At 32.8% G+C, this 22,163-nt stretch overlaps 1 protein-coding gene and 1 long non-coding RNA gene across 2 annotated transcripts; both read left to right on the top strand.

The window, feature by feature from the left end:
• The first annotated feature begins 8,257 nt into the window (after positions 1-8,257).
• LOC135152248 (uncharacterized) lies at positions 8,258-11,946 on the top strand. Its single transcript, XM_064092100.1, has 5 exons — positions 8,258-8,796; positions 8,953-10,134; positions 10,234-10,931; positions 11,013-11,115; positions 11,197-11,946. The coding sequence occupies exons 2-5, from the start codon at positions 8,953-8,955 to the stop codon at positions 11,884-11,886; spliced, it is 2,673 nt and encodes an 890-aa protein (XP_063948170.1). The 5' UTR covers positions 8,258-8,796; the 3' UTR covers positions 11,887-11,946.
• A 3,762-nt stretch (positions 11,947-15,708) lies between these two features.
• On the top strand, positions 15,709-17,638 carry LOC108208630 (uncharacterized). Its single transcript, XR_001804358.2, has 2 exons — positions 15,709-16,886; positions 17,334-17,638. It is a non-coding gene; the product is annotated as an uncharacterized LOC108208630 (long non-coding RNA).
• The last annotated feature ends 4,525 nt before the right edge of the window (positions 17,639-22,163 follow it).

Below are 22,163 nucleotides of genomic sequence, written 5' to 3'. Positions count from 1 at the left end.
AAATTTATTATTGAGCTTTTAATCATCTTGTACCCTTTCTTGGAACCATCCTCGAAATTGATCTTTTTGAAATTGTTCCCTTTCGGCATGATTCAAGTTTGGGTGATGTCAATCCAAAAACTTGTTGAATCCACTACATTTTTAGCAAATATTAATAAATTGAAAATTGAAAATTTTAATAATAATAAATATAGTCTGAAATCATACTGCAATTATTTTTCGACCTCGGGCGAATTAATAAGAACATAGTATGTTATAAGTCTATGTTCATCATCACTCAATATCCTATCTCCAACTCGTAGAATAGGATCTGTCGGATACGTGTAAACTTCTACCAAATCGGGATCATGAAATGATTGGGGTGCCTCATTTCGACGCAAATGATTATGAATCATTTTGACATCGTCATTGAAATACAATGAGCAAAAGTGTATGCATTCCTCCTGAATATAGCGTTCTGCCATCGAGCCCTCAGCTCGAGCTTTGTTTTTCACCTTCAATTTCAAACTGTGCAAATATCTTTCAACAAAATACATCCACATACCATTAGTCGGACCCCCCCCCCCCCCCAACTTACACTCAGTGGCCAAATGAAGTGGCAAATGCTCCATTGGATCAAAAAATCCTGGAATAAAGATTGTTTCAAGTTTCGACATAATTCTCACTATATCTTTCTCCATTTTTACCAAATCTGTGAATTTCAAAGTGGAAGAGCACAAATCCTGGAAGAAGTTGCACAACTCGATAATAGGATCAGCTATGTGTCTTTTGCAATAACTTTTGCATGAAAACATGACAGTCATGTGATTTCATCCCACGAATACAATTCTTTTTCCAATTCAAACATCTAGATAAATTTGATGCATACCCATCTGGAAGTTTCAACATGTCAATCCATTTGAACAACTTATTTAGTTGTTCCTTCGAAAGCACATAAGGTGCGTGTGGTTTGGCACCATCTTCTTGAATCCACAACTCACGACACGTAATTCTTGACAATCATATCTCGATTTTAAGTTATCTTTTGAATTCTGCTTATCATCAAGAATCGTGTAGAATATGTTGTCAAAAACATTTTCCTCCGTGTGCATGATATCAATGTTATGACGTAGACTAAGGGTCTCCCAATACGGGAGCTCAAAAAATGGAGAATAGTGAGTCCAATTATGTGTCACGCCATAGTCCTTCGCTTTTCTCTTGGATGACTTTCCTGGAGGGAAAATTGTATTTGCTCACACATGGTCTTCGCAATTATTCCTGAATGACGACATGTGCATTCCAAACCTCATACTTCTTCTTAATTGATCATCCGATTCCAAGAAATATCTAAAGGTGCCATAAAAGGTAACTTTGCCACCATACTTAAGTTGTTTGGCCTTTACCTCTCCCATGCAAACTGGACATGACAACTTCCCCTTAGTTGACCACCCGCTAAGCATGGCAAATGCTAGAAAGTCGCTAATTGTCCACATCAATGATGCCCTCATCAAAAAGTTGGAACGTGAGAACCTATCGTTGGTTTCCACCCCATTTTGCCATAAATCTTTCAATTGATCAATCAATGGTCTAAGATAAACATGAAAATCTTTTGTCGGATCCTTAGGCCCGGGAATAAGAAGAGGCATAAACATGTACGGAGCCTTCGTGCACATAGATGGGGGAAGGTTGTAAATAACAACTACCACAGGCCATATGGTATAATCTCTCGCATGTGCATCACGAAAGGGATCAAATCCATCAGTGGAAAGGCCGAGTCTCACATTTCGAATCTCTTTTGAAAATTTTGGAAACCGACGATCAAACTGTTTCCACTCATCTCCATCCGCCGGGTGACTTAATTCACCTTTAACAACGTTTCTATCATGATGCCATCTCAAACATTACGCAGTCTATCGATTACGACTAATCCAACTACGATTGGAAGCCATCTACAATAAAAACATAGAAATATATCACAACTATGGAAACATAGAAATGTCATAAATATATGGGGAAAAAAATACTACTATTACAATAATTAACAAAGACAAGCAAATATAGATTATTAATGACATAAATGAATTACTTACTTGATGATTTATGAAGATTCCATATGAAATGCTTGAGTTTGGAGAGTAAAAAAGAGAGAAAATGGGGGTAGGAAATGAAAGATAATGGAGGAGACGACTACTGGAAGGGAAAGGGGGCAGGGCTTCTTTTTTTTTCTGTGCGTCTAACTTCGACCGTTTTTTCTGGTCGAAATTATATTTCGACCAGAAACAGTCGAAAATATAATTTCGACCAGAAACGGTCGACATTATATTTTCGACCAGAAACCCCTGAAAATTTTTAAAAACCAAAGTGCAGGAAAATTCCCGCCGCATAGATATTTTCGACCGGCAATTATTTTCGACCAAGTCCATGGGCGGGAAAAATCTGGATGGTTACTTTCGACCTGTTAATTTCGACCATATTAAATTTTGACAGCGTACGGTCAAATATATTATTTTCGACCGTTAACGGTCGAAAATAGCCGCTTTTTTTGTGGTGAACGTTTCATGTATTGTTCCCCCAAATATATAAAGTTGTTCTTGGGATTTATAAAATTGAGTATTAAAAAGTTGAACTAATAAGTTTTTGATTATACATGTGCAAGTGTCTTTCAGAATTTTGATAAAATCTCAATGATATGTTTTAAAGGAAGAATTGATTTTTTTTGAAATAATAATATTTGTAAGTTGAAGACATTGTGTTTGTGGTCCCTTTTACAAAAATTTTTTATTTTGAAAATTATCATTATAGTAGTATATATGTGAAATGATGAAAAGGTATTGTTGATTTGACCAAATTTGTAATTAATGTAAAATACAATATATTCTCTCTCTTTGCTTGGAATAAAAGCTATAATAGTCACATATGCAAAATCTTCTAAATTCATCTAATATTTATTATACCGAATTATTGATTCTCTTGTACTTGAAAATCTTAATATTTGTAAGTTAGTGATAAGTTGTATGCATGTGGTATTATAAATAATTTTTTGAAAAATATTATCACTATTATAAAGGTATTCTTTAGTTGTAAATCTTTTATTTAAAGCCTTCTCTATAGTCTCAGTAATGTGGTTTCACAAAGTCCTTGTAGTTATATTACATATTATAGAATGGGGACATAGATAGAATGACAACTTCCCCATCACCAAAACCAACACCCTGAGTCTTGCTAGACCATTATTATTCTTTCACCCTTACATATGGCATCTCGAATAAAAGGTCCTATTTTAGTAAGGACAAAAAAATATATTTGTAACATCCCACATCGACTGCACTATTCCTATGTTTTAACTAAGAGGTTAAATTATAACCAATGATTTTAACAAACCAACAATGAAATCATTTTATCAGATTACTTTTTTTCAATTTGTATTTTTCATTTTTCATTTTACTAATTATTTCTCAAGAAACTTATAATATTTTACCTGAATATCTTAATCATCAACCAAGTTATTGGGAATAAGAAAATTAATTTTATTACACAAAATTTCAGGTATTGTTCCCTCATATATATATAACATGTGTCAGGATTTATAAAATAGTTTAACAAAGTTGAACTCAAAAGTTTTTGATTTATACAAGTGCATGAATCTTCAAATTTTTATAAAAATCTCAATAATATTTTTTCAAGGAAGAATTGATTTTTTTAAATATGAATATTAGAAAGTTGGAGACAATGTGTTTGTTGGCCCGTTTATAAAGGATTCTTTTTAAAAAAATTCTATTATTATCACTATTAAATTTTTGAGATGATGAAAAGGTATTGTTGATTTGCCTAAATTTTTTGTTAATTTAAAATATATTGTACTCTCTCTCTCTCTGCTTGAAATATAAGCTATAAATAGTCACCTATGCAAAATTTGAATAATTGATTCTCTTGTACTATTTGAAATCTTTATATTTGTAAGTTTGTGATGAGTTGGATGCATGTAGCCTTACAAATAGTTTTTAGAAAAAGTATTACCTATTATGAAAAGGTATTATTTACTTGTAAAAAGTTTATTTAAAGCCTTTTCTATAGTCTATATAATGCCGCTCTGAGCCTTCCGGTTATAAAGATACTATAGAATAAAGATACTATAGAATTGACGATAGAGATAGAATGGCTTCCTCTCCACCAAAACCGCCAACACCCACTTATGATATTTTGAATCAATTATTTTTGTCTACATTTAAACAATAACAATTTCAATAATTATATATATATATTGTGCTTTACTGAGAACAATCTATACCTCTGCACAATATTGAGAACAAATAATTGTTCTGTGTAGAACAATGTTCTGTAGATATTTCATATACTAAAAGTTGTACTGTTCTTTAGTTGAAAAATAGGCTACAATCTCTTAGTGGAACCCTACATAAATACACAAACACATGTAATATAATTATATGAAATTTAGTTGTGAAAAGACAACGATAGCACAATAATGAGGAGTTTAAATATAAACTTTGAAAACACATTAAACTAGAATAAAATATTGAACTTTCTTCCTTTAATTCTAAGAAAATAAGTTTTATAACAATAAACAAGTTTTGAAAAGTCCGGGTCATTAAAATATACGAAATCACACGAGAAGGAGGATGCATAACCCGTTTAAACCTTATAATTTCACATCACAATTATACTCATACTACACAGACCATTCATCTTGTTAGAAACAACTATACAAAAAATCAATTAAAGCAAATAATAATATTCAAAAACATATTTCTATATTAATAAAATAGTTCTGAAAATCTGGGATATTACATCGATGTAGCAAGATTTGTCAATGGAGCATGCAAATTAGTTAATGGTAGAACATGAGGAGTGTCAAAGGTCTGATCAAGATATGCCCAACAAACATTATCCCCTCTACCAACAATAATAGGCAATACAATGCTATCATTATAATTCACAAGAGAGGGTGAGAAAGAAACCTGTTGTTGCATTGTTTCCTGGATCTGAGACGTCGTTGCTTGCTCGCGCCGTCGCGCGAAACTCCGTGACCTTTCCGTTGCTCGATCAAGATAGGATCTCGCTCGGTCCTTCCATCGAAACCTCGATACTCCTGCCTCGATGATCCTCCGTTGTTTCTTGGATTTTGGCCACGTGGCAAATCCTTTTCATAACCGTCTCGCCCTGTATGGGTGGTTCCTGATGCCATTCCGACTTCCTCAGGCCTTCCCTCAAGATCTCTAATTAAGGCTAGCAGATCCACCCTACTGACTCGCCCTCCGTATCTTTCCGCCAAAGAATCAATCGTCCGACTAGCCTCCTCAGAATGTACCACCGTTTGTCCATTATCTTGACGTGGAATCCTTCCACCGTCTATGGTATCTTCCAATCGTCTATCTTCTCCTCCCACCGTTGTCTGGCCACCAGACGCGAACAAGTTACGCGGAGTGATTACATGCATGCCCTCTTCCATCACGGCGACCCGACTGATTTGCCTCTTCAAAGGGTTGCTTCCCAGAACGATGTGTTCTTGGCAAGACAGATTCGATCTGCCCTACTTGCTTTTTTAGTGCCTTATGGTCTCTATCTTGTTTTCTCAGATAATGTAACCCCTTGAGTAGAACGTCGTTACTTATCATAACTGGTGGTGACTAGGCGATGGGTCGTCGTAAAATGACGGGATCTCCTTCTGTTATTACAATTGCCTGCTCTAGGGGAGTGTTCCCGACCATAGTGTTATCCGTCGGTCCGTCCAGTGCCCGTCCTATCGACGTTGCCTGGTCTGGATCTTGGATCAGGTTGTTGACTTCCGCTTGGTGTTGCATCGCCGCGATTAGACATCCTTTCTCCTAGATGCAAAATCTTAAAACCCCTCCTTCTAGCGCCAATTTGTTAACGGATAAATCTGGTTTATTAACAAAGATGAGGTTCTCGGCGTGAATCAAGATCTTCTACGGCGTCTGTTTGTTGGAATGTGGGATGGCGATTGGTTTTTTGTTTTGGATGTCGCTGCAATTGTAGGCAAAGAGTTCGAGATTACTAAAGAGACTAGCTTTTAAGAATGATCGATGTCTACAATCTGCCTATGTACCCCTTTTATAGGGGATCAAGCCGGCACGTAGTTCTTTTCTCCTACGTCATTACCTCTGAGTGACATATTACTTCTCCTCAAATTTAAGTAAAAATCAACACAAGAAAAATGAGCATCAAAAGAAGATAAATTCTAACATATCTAATATACACCCACACACACACACGAGGGTGTTTGGATGGAAGTGTTATATTTGATTGATTAGAAAAAGAAGGAGATATAAATTTAAGGATACCTGCAAGAATGTAAGTAAGAGATGAATTTTTATTTCAAGTAGTTAATCTTATATAACCAATGTGCATTACGAACTTACACACATTTCTATTGCACTGGCATTCAAATTTTATTTACCACAAATTGGGAGGAGAAACAACAAAAAATAATTTCTTTGGAATCACATTGTTTTTGAGTTATTAATTTCTTTGCTTATTCTCATTGATATTAATCTTGAGGGGTAAGTTGTTTATAGGAAATAGTAGGCTAGAGGCATTCTCAATTGGTTCATTCAAGAGAATACTTAAAAATAAAGAAATTATATGTTGATCTAGAGTTCAATATCAATAATATAATATAGTTCAAAACCAAATATATATATATATATATAAATTTATATGTTCTCTAAAATCTTAAAATAAAAGGTCTGAACTCTAATTATGTACAATAATTACATCTAAGTGACATATTACTTGTCCTCGAATTTGAGTGAAAATCAACAGGAAAAAAATGAGCATCAAAAGAAATAAAAATTCTAACATATCCAATATATGTATACGAGGGTGTTTAGATGTAAGTGTTATATTTGTTTGATTGAAAAAGAACCACATATCCAGTTAAGGATATAATAATGTTTGTAAGATATAAGTTTTAATTTGAAATGCCTAAATATATATAACCTATGCAGATTATGTCCTCACATATTTCTATTGGATCGGGTATTTAAATTGTATCTACCACAAGTTGGAAGGACGAACAACAAACAAAATTTCTTTGTTACCAACTTTATATTGATTTATTAATTTATGTGCTTATTTTGATTGATATTAATCTACACTAGCATGTTGATTATATGTAATAGTAGACTATAAACATCCCCCATCTCCTCATTAAAGAGAGTACAAAATAAGGGAGAAATATTGATTTGTTCTCGAGTTCAATATCAATAATAATACTCCCTCTGTGTCTTTTCTCTTTTCCTATTTGCAATGTCGGGACTGTTCATAACATGAGACAAATTACTAATTTATGTTAAATCTGTAAGACTAAATATAATCGTGAGTGATCTTGTTGGATTCGTATTCACGAGTACTTTAATACTGTGAAATTCTTATATTTAATATCGATAAAAAACTAAAGATATTAATGATCAAAAGTGTGTATTGGCCAACATGTCAAAGACAAACAGGAAATGTATTAAGAGACGGAGGGAGTATAGTTTAACGGCAAATATAAAAATATGAATTCATATATTCCCTAAAATCCTATAATAAAATATCTTAACTCCCACTTATACACATCATTACCTCTGAGTGACATATTAGTTACGGTCAAATTTGACTAAAAATCAACACAAGAAAAATCAAAATCAATAAAAATAGGTGTGAGAATTTATCATATCCATGATTATTAAGGGGACAATGTGTTCATTCCACATAGTTTGTTCTAATTTTTTATAAAAAAATGATCTGTATTGGGAAATAACCTTCTTAAGAATCTAGGTCGGTGATTCTAGAAAGCACATTGCTTATACTTGGCATTTGCATATTTCAAGTTCTCATGAGCTACTTTATCAATATTTTCCAATCCATCCACAAATCTAATGCTTTTTCATTTATTATAGTCATTTTAGGCAAAGTTATCAAGTCATTTTAGGCAAAGTTATCAAGTCAAGCGAACCCTATGCTAGATTCTTTATGGTCTTCACCCGTTCATACCCCATTCAAGGTTGAAAACAACTCTGTGAACTACTATGATGTACCGAGCATTAGTTTTTTCTTGAAGAAAAAAATAGCTCTAAAGGGGTTTTAATGATAAAAAAGTTCTTCGTGCTTAATATATTAGTAAATTACAAACTATTGACACACTCGTTTCCCACAATATAAACACTTGTAGGGTGTATAAGTAGGAAGAGTCAATACCTAATGCAAGAATGACATAGTTCATGGATTTAACTATGTACCAATGTATCAACACTACAAGAATATGGGTCATTTACGACGGATAACTTACGACGGATCTGTGGGGCGCTCAAACTTACGACGGATATGTGATTTCCGTCGTAAACATGGCTATTTGCGACGGACAACTTACGACGGATACATTGAGAGCTTGATCTTGCGACGGATATGTGATTTCCGTCGTATCACTTTACGACGGCAAAGACTTCCGTCGTAAATTCAAATATATAAATATTTTTTTTGATTTAAAAGTAATCGAGAATATTACATTGATTCAAACGATGTCGTTTTTGTGCTGTAAGTTACGACGGATTGTGTTCGTTCCGTCGTAAATTCACCTACCACATTTAATACCACCAGTAACTTTTGACTTGTCCGTTGGAGGATAATATATTTAAATTAACTTACGACGGAATGAGTTCTCTCCGTCGTAAATTGTCCTGAATAATCACTACTGCCCTCTTTCTAATTTGCCACTTCCTTATCAAAACACCATTCTTCTCCTTGTGATTTCATACAAGATATGACATAACAAGGGTCATTAACACTTGAATCAATGTAAGTATATGCTAAATCTTTGCTTATTCTTCTATAGTTTAATAATATGTGCATTGATAGAATCATTTAATATTTACATGTGTTTGATTTGTGTTTGTATCTATTTTTGTTTATGTGCATATTGAATTTGATATGATTTTATTCATGCATATATAGATGTCTTATGATAGAAGTTGGATCACTCGACGAATAATTCCCGGTGGTTATGGATTTACGGATGAATATAATGAGGGGGTTAAATATTTCTTGGCATTTGCAAGAAGCAATTCTAAAGAATCGGATGATCCGAACCTTCTTATTAGATGTCCTTGCAATACATGTAGAAATCTATTACACCAACTCATTCCCGATGTCGAGTTCCACTTATTTGCAACCGGTTTTCTCGAGAGTTATACCATATGGCATTATCATGGCGAATCTAGAGGGTCGAGAAATGAACAAATGAATGATCACGAAGATGTGTATGATGAATATGAGATGTTGAGGGATGCTTTTGGGCCGGACGCTTTCGAAGAGGAGAATAACATTCCCGAGGACCCGAACGAGCAAGCAACTAAATTTTTAGACAATGTGAACAATGTTGGGGAGCCAATATACCCGGGCAATATCAAGTACACACAATTGAAGTTTGTTTCAAGATTACTACATTGGAAGAGTCGTAACCAATGTAGTGATAAAGCCTTCGATGAGTTGCTCCTTTTACTTGGGGACGTGTTCCCTGTGGGGCATAAGCTCCCTTCCAATTATTATGCTGTCAAGAAGATGGTTAAAAAGCTGAGTTTGGGATATGAAAAAATACATGCATGTGAGAATGATTGTATGTTGTTTTATGGTGATGATAAAGATTTGAAAAATTGTAAGTTTTGTAACTTGAGTCGATACAAAGTTGCAACACATGTGGGGAATAATACCATTCCGAGGAAGGTATTAAGATACTTTAAAATCACTCCTCGATTGCAGCGTTTGTACATGTCTACCCGCACTGCGGAGCATATGAAATATCACAAGTACAGGACTGTGGATGAAGGGGTTCTAAGTCATCCTGCAGATGGAGAAGAATGGAAAGACTTTGACAAGACGTATCCTGATTTTGCAGCAGATTTTCGTAATGTTAGACTTGGTCTTGCAACTGATGGATTCCCCCCATACAGTAATGCTACATCTACAATATACTCAGTGTGGCCAGTTGTACTACTTGTATACAACCTTCCACATACCATGTGCATGAAGGATCCTTATATGTTCATGACACTACTAGTACCTGGGCCGAATGATCCTGGCAAGAATCTAAATGTTTATCTTAGACCATTGATTGATGAGTTGATTGATTTATGGCAGGTTAGTGTACACACATTTGATGCTACTTATTTTTCAACTAAAAATATAGATTATTTTTTATTTACTTTTAATTATATAAATTATTTAAATACATGGCAGGTTGGTGTACGTACATTTGATGCTTCTACGAAGACTAATTTTATGATGCGAGCAGCTTTGTTGTGGACTATCAGTGACTTTCCCGGATTGGGTATGGTTAGTGGGTGGTCAACCCATGGAAAGATGGCTTGTCATGTGTGTATGGGTGAAGTTAAAGCTAAGCAACTACCGCATAGTAGGAAATCCAGTTTTTATGGATTGCATAAGGGGTTCTTAGAAAAGCGTAGAAAAAGAAAGAAAGGTTTGGTCATTCGTAACATGTGTACTATGGAGACAATATTCCCTCCGGCTTTTTTTGATCCGATGGAGCATCTTCTTGTTCATTTGCCTGAGGAGTGTAGACTCGGTGGCCCTGTACCATCACGGTGGATGTATAATATGGAAAGACTACAACGAAGAATGAAACAAAAGGTGGGGAACAAAGCACGCGTTGAAGGATCCATTGCAGAAAAGTACATATATGAGGAGCTCACACATTTTTGTTCCATGTACTTTGAGTCTGAAGTTGACACAGTGCATAACATGTTAGGGCGTAATATAGTTGATGACCGTTTACGAGATCCGGGAAAGTTAGTGGAATTCACATATCCAGTAGAACCTTTGGGAGCATACAAAGGTTACCATTTAGATCTGGATTCCTTGGGTGTTGCAGCACATTACATTCTCACTAATATGCGTGAAGTGGCACCTTATATTACGTAAGCATCTAAAATATTTTATTTTGTAATTGGAAACATTAATTATTTCTCATTAATTAACATGTAATGATAACTTTTCAGTATGTTTGAAGATGAGGTTCGAAGTCAAAGTCCACTTTTGATGAGTGACACAGATATGGATAGAATGTTAAGGGAAAATTTTGTAACATGGTTGAGAAGCAAGGTATTGAAGGCACAGTAGCTATGTGAAGTAAGGTTTTAATTATGCTATATGTGTGCTTGACGGGACTTTTTTTTATTTCAGGTTCAAGAAAACTATGAACAATTGCAGTATTTACTTCAAGGTCCGACTTCTTATGTAATTTCTTACAAAAGATGCAAGGTCAATGGATACTCATTCAATCTAGGAAGATCAAGCTCAGGAGTACTTGTCAAGGGCAGTTGTTATGAGGATGGTGAAAGCAATTATTATGGAACTTTACAAGAAGTTCTGAAATTAACATACGGTGGCGGAAATCAGGTGATTTTGTTCAAGTGCCACTGGTATGATCATATTAGGGGCGTAAAGAAAAACAAAAATGGAGTGCTCTTAATTGATCTTAACTCAAAACTAAAAGGAAATGATGTTTACATTCTAGCGAGCCAAGCCACTCAAGTGTACTATGCTCCCAGTGTGAAAAATCCGGCTAGTAATATCTACACGATCATCACATGTAGACCTCAAGTGTTGAGTGGAAAAGATAATTTTGCTAACATGGAACCCCTTCAAGAGGAAGTGTCAAATACCACACCAATAGACTTTTCATCAAGGTCATTATTTATTGACTTCTCACAATATGAAATGGAAGAAGGAGAAGAGCATGGGCAACATAATGAAGATGAAGGTGAAGAAGAAGAAGAAGAAGAAGAAGATGAAGTTGAAGATGAAGATGAAGATGAAGAAAGTGACGGTGATGGTTATGATAGTGTTGAAGTGGAAAGTGGAGAAGAATAATGTTATGTACTTTTGCAATTTAATTGTATTAAAATGGAATTTCGGCTCATTTAAGCTACTTTGAATTATGTTTTCCCACAACTATGATTTTGTTATGAATTTGAAGGTTTGCAAATTCTAATTATGTCCAATATAATATGTTTGTGTGAAAAAATTGCATGATCTTATCATAATTGGAGAATTTCTAATTTAATAGGATTAAAATAGATTTTATGCTAATTTAAGTAAATTTGAACTATTTTACTTATAAATCTGACTTTTAAACAAGTTTGAGCATTTGTACATGTTATTAGTGTCTAATGTCATGTACTTGTGTAAACAAAGGTCATGATTTCATCATTATAGGAAAATTTGTAATTTAATTGTATTTAAATGGAATTTTGGCTCATTTAAGCTACTTTGAATTATGTTTTTCCACAACTATGATTTTGTAGTGAATTTAAAGGTTTGCAAATTCTAATGATGTCCAATATAATGTGTTTGTGAGAAAAAATTGCATGATCTTATCATAATTGAAGAACTTCTAATTTAATAGGATTAAAATAGATTTTATGCTAATTTAAGTAAATTTGAACTATTTTATTTATGAATCTGACTTTTAAGATTTGATCATTTGTACATGTTATTAGTGTCTAATGTTATGTACTTGTGCAAAAAAAAGGTCATGATTTCATCATTCTAGGCAAATTTGTAATTTAATCGCATTAAAATGGAATTTCGGCTTATTGAAGCTACTTTGAATTATGTTTTTCCACAACTATGATTTTTTAGTGAATTTTAAGGTTCACAAATTTTAATGATGTCAAATATAATGTGTTTATGTGAAAACAGTGAATAGATTTAATGCTATGGGAAGATTTCTAATTTAATGGAATTACAATTGATTTGTGGTCAATTTGTCAAATTTTGACATTACACATGTAAATGGTTTGATTTTAGTCTGATATGATGTATTTAATGTCAAAATTAGGATTATATATTTCAGGTAGATAGTTAAGGTTTGCAATTTGAGTATGGTTAAGGCACTGCAGGAAAAAACTGCAGTCTGGAACTTTAAATCTGGGTTATTTACGACGGATGTTTGAATTCCGTCGTAAATTACTCGGACTTTACGACGGTTCTATGAGTTGCGTCGTTAATTTCCCAGAATTACGAAGATATTTTTGAAATAAAATTATGACGGTTTTTACGGAACACGAAACCCATTACAGGACTGCAATTTATTTATCCGCAAGATTCATAAGAATTTTAAATTGTAGTGAGTATCGTATTCAACCCCCCCTTCTACGATACTTTGGACCTAACAATTGGCATCAGAGCGAGGTTGATTGATATACAAATCAGGATCCTAATCGTACGGAAAATCAAGAACCTAGCTTTTGATATTTGATTAGGGGAAATGTTCTTCCGGTTTGTGTTGCTGAATTTGTCCGTAGGCCTAAGCAAGGATTATCTGTTGGATACTGAACTTTGGACCAGGACTTATAAATTTATATTTTAAATTTTAATAAGTTTATTTTATAAATTTGATTTAATTTATTTTAAACTTATTAATTGAGTTTATTATGAATTAATTAAATTTATTTTATGAACTTACTTAAATTTATTTTATAAACCTTATGAAATTCATTTAATAAATTTGTTCAGATTTATTTTAGACTTGTAAAGTTTACTCTTAGACTTTATTAAGTTTATCATAAATTTTATAAATTTATTATTTAAATTTTTATAGTTTATGATTTAAATTTAAGTTAAAATATAAAATATAAATTTAAGAGGATTTAACTGATTATGGATATAAGTTCAAATTCAAGAGTTCAATTTAATTTGTTCTGGAAGCTATGATTTAATTGGAGACGAGACACTTGAATATTTTCAAAAATTAAATTTATTTAATAAATTTTAATATATTTACTAAATAAATTTGAAATAAATTTATTCTAAACTTATTCAGTTTATTATGAATTTATTTGAATTTATTTTTTAAATATAATTAAATTTACTTTATAGATTTAACTAAGTTTATTTTATACTTTATTTTCTTTCATCTTTTAAAACTTATTTTTAAATTTATTTTCTTTATAATTTAAACTTAGTTTAAATAATCAAGTGTCCCGTAACCTTTTTAATTATTCTACTCCAAGACAAATCAGATTGACATTTAGTTGAGACAGATCAGGCTGACAGATTACAAGACAAACACCGGGCTTTCAAATACCAAATTCTCAGAACCGGTAATGGAAGTACATTGATGACCCAATCCAATTGATTTCTCAAAGGATTATTAGAAGCAGTTTTCTATGTTCGACAAAGCTGATTGTGATTCGAAAAAGATTCTATTGAAGACTAATTTGGTACTACTAAAAGTGGATTTTGAAGAAGGTACTTCAGGCCTTGATCTGAGTAATTACTCCGACTTGATTATCAGATCACCAGATCAGGATGGGAATTTGCTACATCTACAATGAAGCATCTTTCCAGGGCTCGGAATGTCAACTTTGAATGGCACCACTAGTAGTAGGAAAAAGAGAAGTTTTTGCAGAAGAATCTTCAAGGGATTTCAATCTAACTCAGTGATTCAGGGATATACAATTACTCAGTGAATTGTACCGATGCTAAATCCATCCAGAATCAACTGAACCAAAGACAGAGAACTGTGGAGGTTTAAGGATATAATTATCGAGTTACTACCGCACCAAATCAGTTTCGTGCATTTATGTCAGAACCTTAGGATTGAACAGAAGAGTTTGTAATTGCTGAATTTGAGGAAGCTCAAGTCGACGAAAGTTAACACTTTTGAAGAATGTGAGGACATAACTTCAAGGATTAGCATAACACTATCTGAGAGGTTTAGTCATGTCAGATTCAGATGGAATCCATTGGTTTCAAGTGGTGACTCTTCGGGGTTCAGTTCGACAGGTTGTTTGAAAACTGAGTTGGTCAGTACACACAATATTGATTGGTATCTTTAGCAAAGAATGGTTGCTATATATATTTGAAGCCACGACAAACAAGGATGATATGGCTTGTCTGAAATTCAAGTGGATGTTTTCAAAGAAACATCACAACAAGTTCTTATGCTATTTTAGGAAAGGTGTGAGATGGATCAATTGCTAATGAGAAGGATGATTATGGTTATCTGGCTATCCAAGCATTCTCTGAAGATGATTCACTTTGCACATCTCAGGTATGAATTCTTTCTATCTATGCAATACATATTTCTTTATATTCAAAGCATGTTATAAATCTCTGAGTAGAATTGTTTAACACACAAGCACAAGCATGATAGCATCACAATAGATAATGTTGAACTAGTATGCTAGATCACTGTTCTGGTAACTAGGATTGATGATAATCTTGTGCATGTGTCTTTAGCAGATTCTTAACATGTGTATGAATATTTAGGATTTGATTATTTGCAATGGTGAGATTAGAAGCTTTCCTTTGGAACACGACTCTTAGTTTTAGGGGTTATGATCCTAGCATGTATAACTTTGTTAAAACACTTACTTTCAGATTCCCTAGTACAATTAGATTAGCTTATCTAATCTGAATTGTTTGTTAAGGAATTTGTTTGTTCTATGATGGAATGTCTACCTTGTGTTAGTAGAACTTTTAGAACTTCATGTTAGATCTAAAACTAACTTAGGTAATAGAGATAGTATAATACCGTATAACAACAGATTGGGATTAATATGAATTGATGATGTGATTATCTGTCCATGATCCTTATGCTCTTAGAAGATTATTGAATATCTGTAATTCTACTTGCTACCTGTTGCACTTGTGTTAATTGGTTTAAGTAGAGAGTACTGAATCTACTTGAAGATGATGATGATTTTTGTAAATACTTAACCTACATTGTTAAATAAACCTGTGATATTTCAGGACACATAATAACAATTACTTTTTAATTACTTCAAAAACCAAACGCAGCTGGTAAGTAATCCAAAATAAGATCCAGACTTGTTTTGGCCTATACTTTAGGTGACACACAATAGTAGGTATGCATTAATTTTGCATATAGAAATATACCGGGAACATTGACATATCAGTGAAACACTCCAGTAAACTTTAGTCATTTTCGGTTATTTGCTTAATTATGTTATTGTATGAACTATCAATCAAAGTGATAGTCATAGCACTTTGTTGGTTATCAGGCGAAAGTGTTCTCATGCTCAATGTCACTGAAGGATATAATTTTCCTGCTTAGAGGTGCAATAACAGCACCGTTGTTGTGCATTATCATTAATGAATGTCACATGTTTGCATATAATAAGACTTCAGTATCATCTTTCTGTCAGAGAGCAGAATATCCTCAAACTTAAATTCAGAAAGAAGGCATGCATGAATGATGAGTAAAAGCCGAAGATTTCAATGCAGTCATGGCTAAGACCTTGTCTTCTTCAAGTATTTTGTTCTCGCTGGATGACTTTTCCTGCAAATAACACATCAACATCATTTTCGTCAAAAAAAATAAAAAAAAATCAACATCATCATTTTCATTGTAAGTTAAAAAATCAGCAGTAATTTAGAAAAATATATCTGTGCTGGTATGGTACTGTACTGTACAGCAGTCTATGCTAAAGTTTATGTTTTACATGTTTTAGCTTTTTCATATTATTTTTGGTTTTTTAATTAGATGTGTATATATAGCTTATACACTTATCGGTTAATACAATGATCTAATTATCACAGGGCCTGAGGGACGTGCACCACCACGCCGGAAAGGGGAAGAAAGCTCTGCATTGACCCGCATACAAGATGACTTGTTCCTGAGAGTAGTTGATGAGACGCTTACTCAGGCTCGAGCCAATCCCGAGCAGTTCTCTCTCACACCAGAGCAGGTCCGTGTTTTAGCACGTGAAGCTGTAGAAGCTGAGAAGACTTCTCTTCCTGCTGACCATCCAATTGCAAAAGAAACACAAGCAGCAATTATCCAAGTGGCAGTAGAAGTACTGAACAATTTGTATAAAACAAACGAACCTGGAGCTGATAAGGTAAAAATTTAGAATTAATAGTAATTATATATATATATATATATATATATATATATATATATATATATATATATAACTGCAAATTATTGTTTCCTTAATAATTCTAATTATGCATATCATCTATAACTAGCTGAAGAGTAAAATAAAAAGCTTGTGTTAGCTATTATACTACTATATCAGAAATGATGCAATAGGGAAATCCTATTCTCATAAATGTTGTGGACACAAACTTGCCTATAAACTATAATTCCACCTGTTCAAATAGACAAGTAAGGTTGGCTAATTGTAAGCATAGACAAAATACATGAAAAATAAACACACCCTGAATTATAGACATGGGCGTACATTAAAGAAAACAAAATAAACATACAGTGCATGTTTCTATCTAGAAATAAAAATGAGATTCTATTCAATTTTTACTGAATTATTTTTGGGTGTATATTGTAGGGCAAGGTTATCGACACCGGGGATGAAGATGATGTTGATAAAGCCGGAAGTGGGAATGAGAGCACGGACTCCGAAGACCGTGACATGAGTCATCCATATGTTGTTGTCTCTAGGGGAGGTCCGGTTATTAAGGGTTAATATTAAGTTGTGTGAATGTAATTGAATTTGTGGGGCTGTTTTTGGATGTTTTAATCCTATGTTTGTGTATGACTATGTTTTTGGGATGTTTTAGTCTTTTGTTGGTGTATGAATATGTGTTTGGGATGTTTTGTTAATGAAAACTATGTTATTATGGATTTTGATTATTTGCTTGGATTGATTGGTATAGTAGCTAAAATGTCTTTTAGGTATTGAATATTTTATGGACAGGTTTCTTGTACCATTCTCGAATGGTATAAAATGGCAAAAATATAGAAAACAGTAGGCTCCTCAAAATCTAAATCTAAACTTACGACGGAAATATTAGTCGTAAGTTCTAGATTTCCCGATACTTTATGACGGATGTTCTTAAACAAATTCAGTCGTAAGATAACTACCGACGGAAGTTTCCGTCGCAAGAATAGAACCAAAAAACGAACACGGGGCCCACAATTAATATACGACGGAAATTTCCGTCGTAAAATGGCCAACTTACGACGGCCTTTCCGTCGTAAGTTTAACAATGAATTGCTGAGATTGTGGGCCCCACCAGATTAACTTACGACGCCCGATAATTCTTGCGACGCTATATGAACTTACGACGCTAGATGAAAATTGTGACGGTTTTTTGAACTTACTACTTGAGCAAAAACGACGGAAATATTCCGTCGTAAATTGTGAACTTACGACGGATATTAGGCTTAATTTCCGTCGTAAATACCCTGTTTTGTTGTAGTGCAAAATGGATACCAAGTACACAATACGACATATCCATATAAACATAGTAATACTTAAATTCGAAAAGCATACCAAGAATTAAATGTTGAGAAAGCATATCAATGAAAATCCCAAACACATAGTAACCTTAATAGGAAATGAATTCAAAGTTTGAATGTAAAGTTCCTTCATCAAAATAGAATATTATATCGAAAAACTAAAAGGAAGAACGTCAATACAAAAGCCATCAAAAAGACTAATATAAAAAGTAAACATCAATAGAACCACTATGGTGAGGACGACGAAGATGGATCTTGAAAATCTTCACCGTTTACCAAGGAAACTTGTGAGTTAGATATTTTACATTAGTGCTTACTCAAATATATATATACGAATAGAGAAAAAGGAAGGTCAGATTAACCTAATACGACCGGTAGACTTGTATCAGGCTAAACTGTGTCATTTTACTCCTTTACGGGTATAAATCAAATTTACGATGCCCATGTTAATACAAATATGGGTAATCGTTATAAATTTCAACCTCATTTTTTCTTTATCTTTCGTTTGATATGAAAGAGATATCATCTTTTCATTTTAGCATTACCAGGCCCATGTTAATACAAATATGGGTAATCGTTATATACTCCTATAAATACAAGAATGCAGTTATGATATTAAGAGGGATCAAAATGTCCACTCCTTGTATGCAAATGAAAGCCAAACATGAATAAAATTGGTTCAACCTGATATCGTTATATACTCTTCTAAATATAAGAATGCAGTTATCATATTAATAGGGATCAAAATGTACACTCCTTGTATGCAAATGAAAGCCAAACATGAATAAAACTGGTTCAACCTGATATAAGAATCATCAGGTTAATCTGATATTTCTTTTTCTCATACGAATATATATGTATATATATATATATTTGTATGAACATGAAAATTGACTGTATATGTACCCTCACACAACATGTTCTTTTGTTATGATTAGATTGTTGACATTCGAAGCACCTTTTAGTGTTAGCAGTGGTGTTGGAAGCTTTTCCACTTCTCCATCTTCTTGCCTCTTTTCTTTATCAATTTTCTATAAATTATACATCAAAATTTTCATTTTGTCCATATTTTACAAGACAAAAGTTAAATATGTAAGAAATACCTATATGGTACCTTAGTTCCACAAGTCCTTGAATTGTGTCCAGCTTCTAAGCAGAGAGTACACCTGTAAGATCTAACCTTCCTCTTGGGGATATTAGGAGAGCTACATGTAGGCAAACAAATTTCTTATAGCAAATATTTAAGAAATGTAGGGAGCATAGTTCTTTGAAAGAAAATTGTGTGGGCATGGGTACATATTAAAATCTAATTAATATAAATTTACTACTTCAGCAGATCTTTAACAGTTATCCTCGGACTTGAATTGCCACAACGTCCATCATTTCCTCCTTCAATCTGAAAAAGTAGGCATATATCTAGATGTTTTATTTCAAATTCAATGCTATCATTCACAAAAAATAATTATAAAGGCATGTGAATTTATTCCTCTAGTACCCTTGAGTAGAAACAACAAAAATAGCCCCAATCTTCAGATCTATTAATCTATGGACTAAAAGATTATGATTTGTAGATCAATAAAAGTGGAAATTAAGTTGGCTTATAGATCTACACATATTAGTAATAACCAATTGATTATAAATTACTATTTTATCACCTCCAAATTGCGCACAATAAATGGAAGAATTGATGGATCTATGATTTCCCATGGATTGTAGTTTACGATGCAGATCTCCTTGAAAAACCTACTGTTGTTGAGGTACTTAGAATTTCTGCGAATTCTCATATTGTCAGGTGAGGAATGACACAAAACAAACTAAGGAGATTATGATACAGATGAGGGGTATATACAGCCGGTGAGATCTCATAAATGGGCTGGGCCTTTTATGGTTTCAAAGTTATTTATGAATTGGGCCTTTTATGATTTTGATTTTATTTAGCCTTAGATAAGATATTATCCACTTAAATAAAATGATACATATTGCACAGATATTTAAAGTTGGGTAGTTTTATAATCTAGACCAAAAGAAATTAACATATTAATTTGTATCCTGGATAGAACAAACACTAACAACCTTTGAAATGATAAAAATTATCAATAAATATTATATATTAAAATTTATATTTTTCAACTCAATATATTATATAACAATAAATTATAGTATACACATATGTTACCTAAAAATGATAAATGGTAAAAAATAATTTGTTTATATATAATGACTAAATATTTTTATATATTACAATTTATATTTTTTAAAAGTATATTTTATAACAATAAATTATAGTATACACAATGTTATCTAAAAATGATAAACGTTAAAACAATAACAAATTGTTTATATATAATGACTAAATATTTGAATATTTTTATATATTATAAATCTAATAATAGAGATTTTACACAACGAAGAGAAATAATTTTTGTATGAAAATCCTTAGGTCACCATAATATCCCTAATTTAGTTCAGCCCATCAACCAACATATATATATATATATATATATATATATATATATATATATATGTATGTATGTATATATAAAATAAAGTTCCATCTAGTCCACATAGACATAAAAACATTGCAAAATGTGTTATTTTGCAAATCAGTTCTATAAACATAATTATTTTGTTAAAAAATTTGACAATCCTAAACATTCTACAAGTTAAATAGTGAAAAACACATTATTCTGCAAAACATGTTAAATTTGGAGAACATATTTACATATTACAGAACATATGTGTTCGAACATAAATGATATTCAATATTTTTCATCAAATAGTGATACTTATAGAATGTATTTCATAAAATAACAAGTTTCATACATTTTGCAAATATACGTGGTCTACGGTACTACAGTAAATATGTGGACTACATGGAACTTAACTTATATATATATATATATATATGTATGTATATATATGTAATGACTTGTAATGTATATCTAACTTAAGATTGTATTGATAATCTTAAACACTTTTGATGAAGTGTTAGTTTGTTTGATAAAGTGATAGTTGTAATAGTGTGGCTCATAACTTAGCACGAGCTGCTTATTTTAGGTCAGGTCTTACGGAGTGGCTGTATACTCAGAATAATGAGAACAATTGCTCTGTGTAGAACAAATGTTCCGTAGATATTTCATATATTGAATGTTGTACTGTTCTTTAGTTGAAAAATAGGCTAAAATCTCTTAGTGCAACCCTACACAATACACAAACACATGTAACACAATTCCACTTCAAATATTGTTTCGAATTTTTGAAACAGTTTAAAGAGTTACGGTGTTCCTATGTGCTAACTAAGATGTTAAATCGTAATAATGGATTTCAACAAACCAATAACGTGAAAAACACTATTCAAATAATTTTAATAGATTATTTTTTCTCTATTTTTATTATTCAATTTAAATTCTACAAATTATATATTAAAGAAAAAAGAAAATTTTTGGTGAATATCTTAATATATTGTAAACCAAATTCTTCTTAGGGATAAAAAACTAATTCCAATACAGAGAGACAAAGAGGGAGGAAGACGGAGAGAGGGCGAGAGAGAGATAGAAAGGGGGAAAGACAGAGAGAGGGCGAGAGAGCGAGGGGGGGGAGAGAGAGAGAGAGAAAGGGGGGGTATACCTGAAATCGTTTCGAAAATGCCGACAGTGTAAAATCGTTACGAAACCCTAGCTAGTCGCCGCTGCTCGCGCAAAGGAGAAAAGGGTGTGTCTAATTTGGGGGAAAATGGGGGAAATGTGATTATATACCTTTTATTATGTCGACCGGATACGGTCGAATATATATATATTCGACTGTATTAAACGGTCAAAAATATATATTTTCGACCGGCTTTCCGGTCGAATTTACCATGCACTCTGTTTTGTTAACTTAGCTACTGGAGTAGTTTGTTTCCTGCCGTAGCTACTGG

This window comes from Daucus carota, chromosome 4 (assembly GCF_001625215.2).
Source record: "Daucus carota subsp. sativus chromosome 4, DH1 v3.0, whole genome shotgun sequence".
NCBI classification, from domain to species: domain Eukaryota; kingdom Viridiplantae; phylum Streptophyta; class Magnoliopsida; order Apiales; family Apiaceae; genus Daucus; species Daucus carota.
The sequence above is the reverse complement of the archived record's forward strand: the minus strand, read 5'-3'. Positions and strand labels throughout refer to the sequence as shown.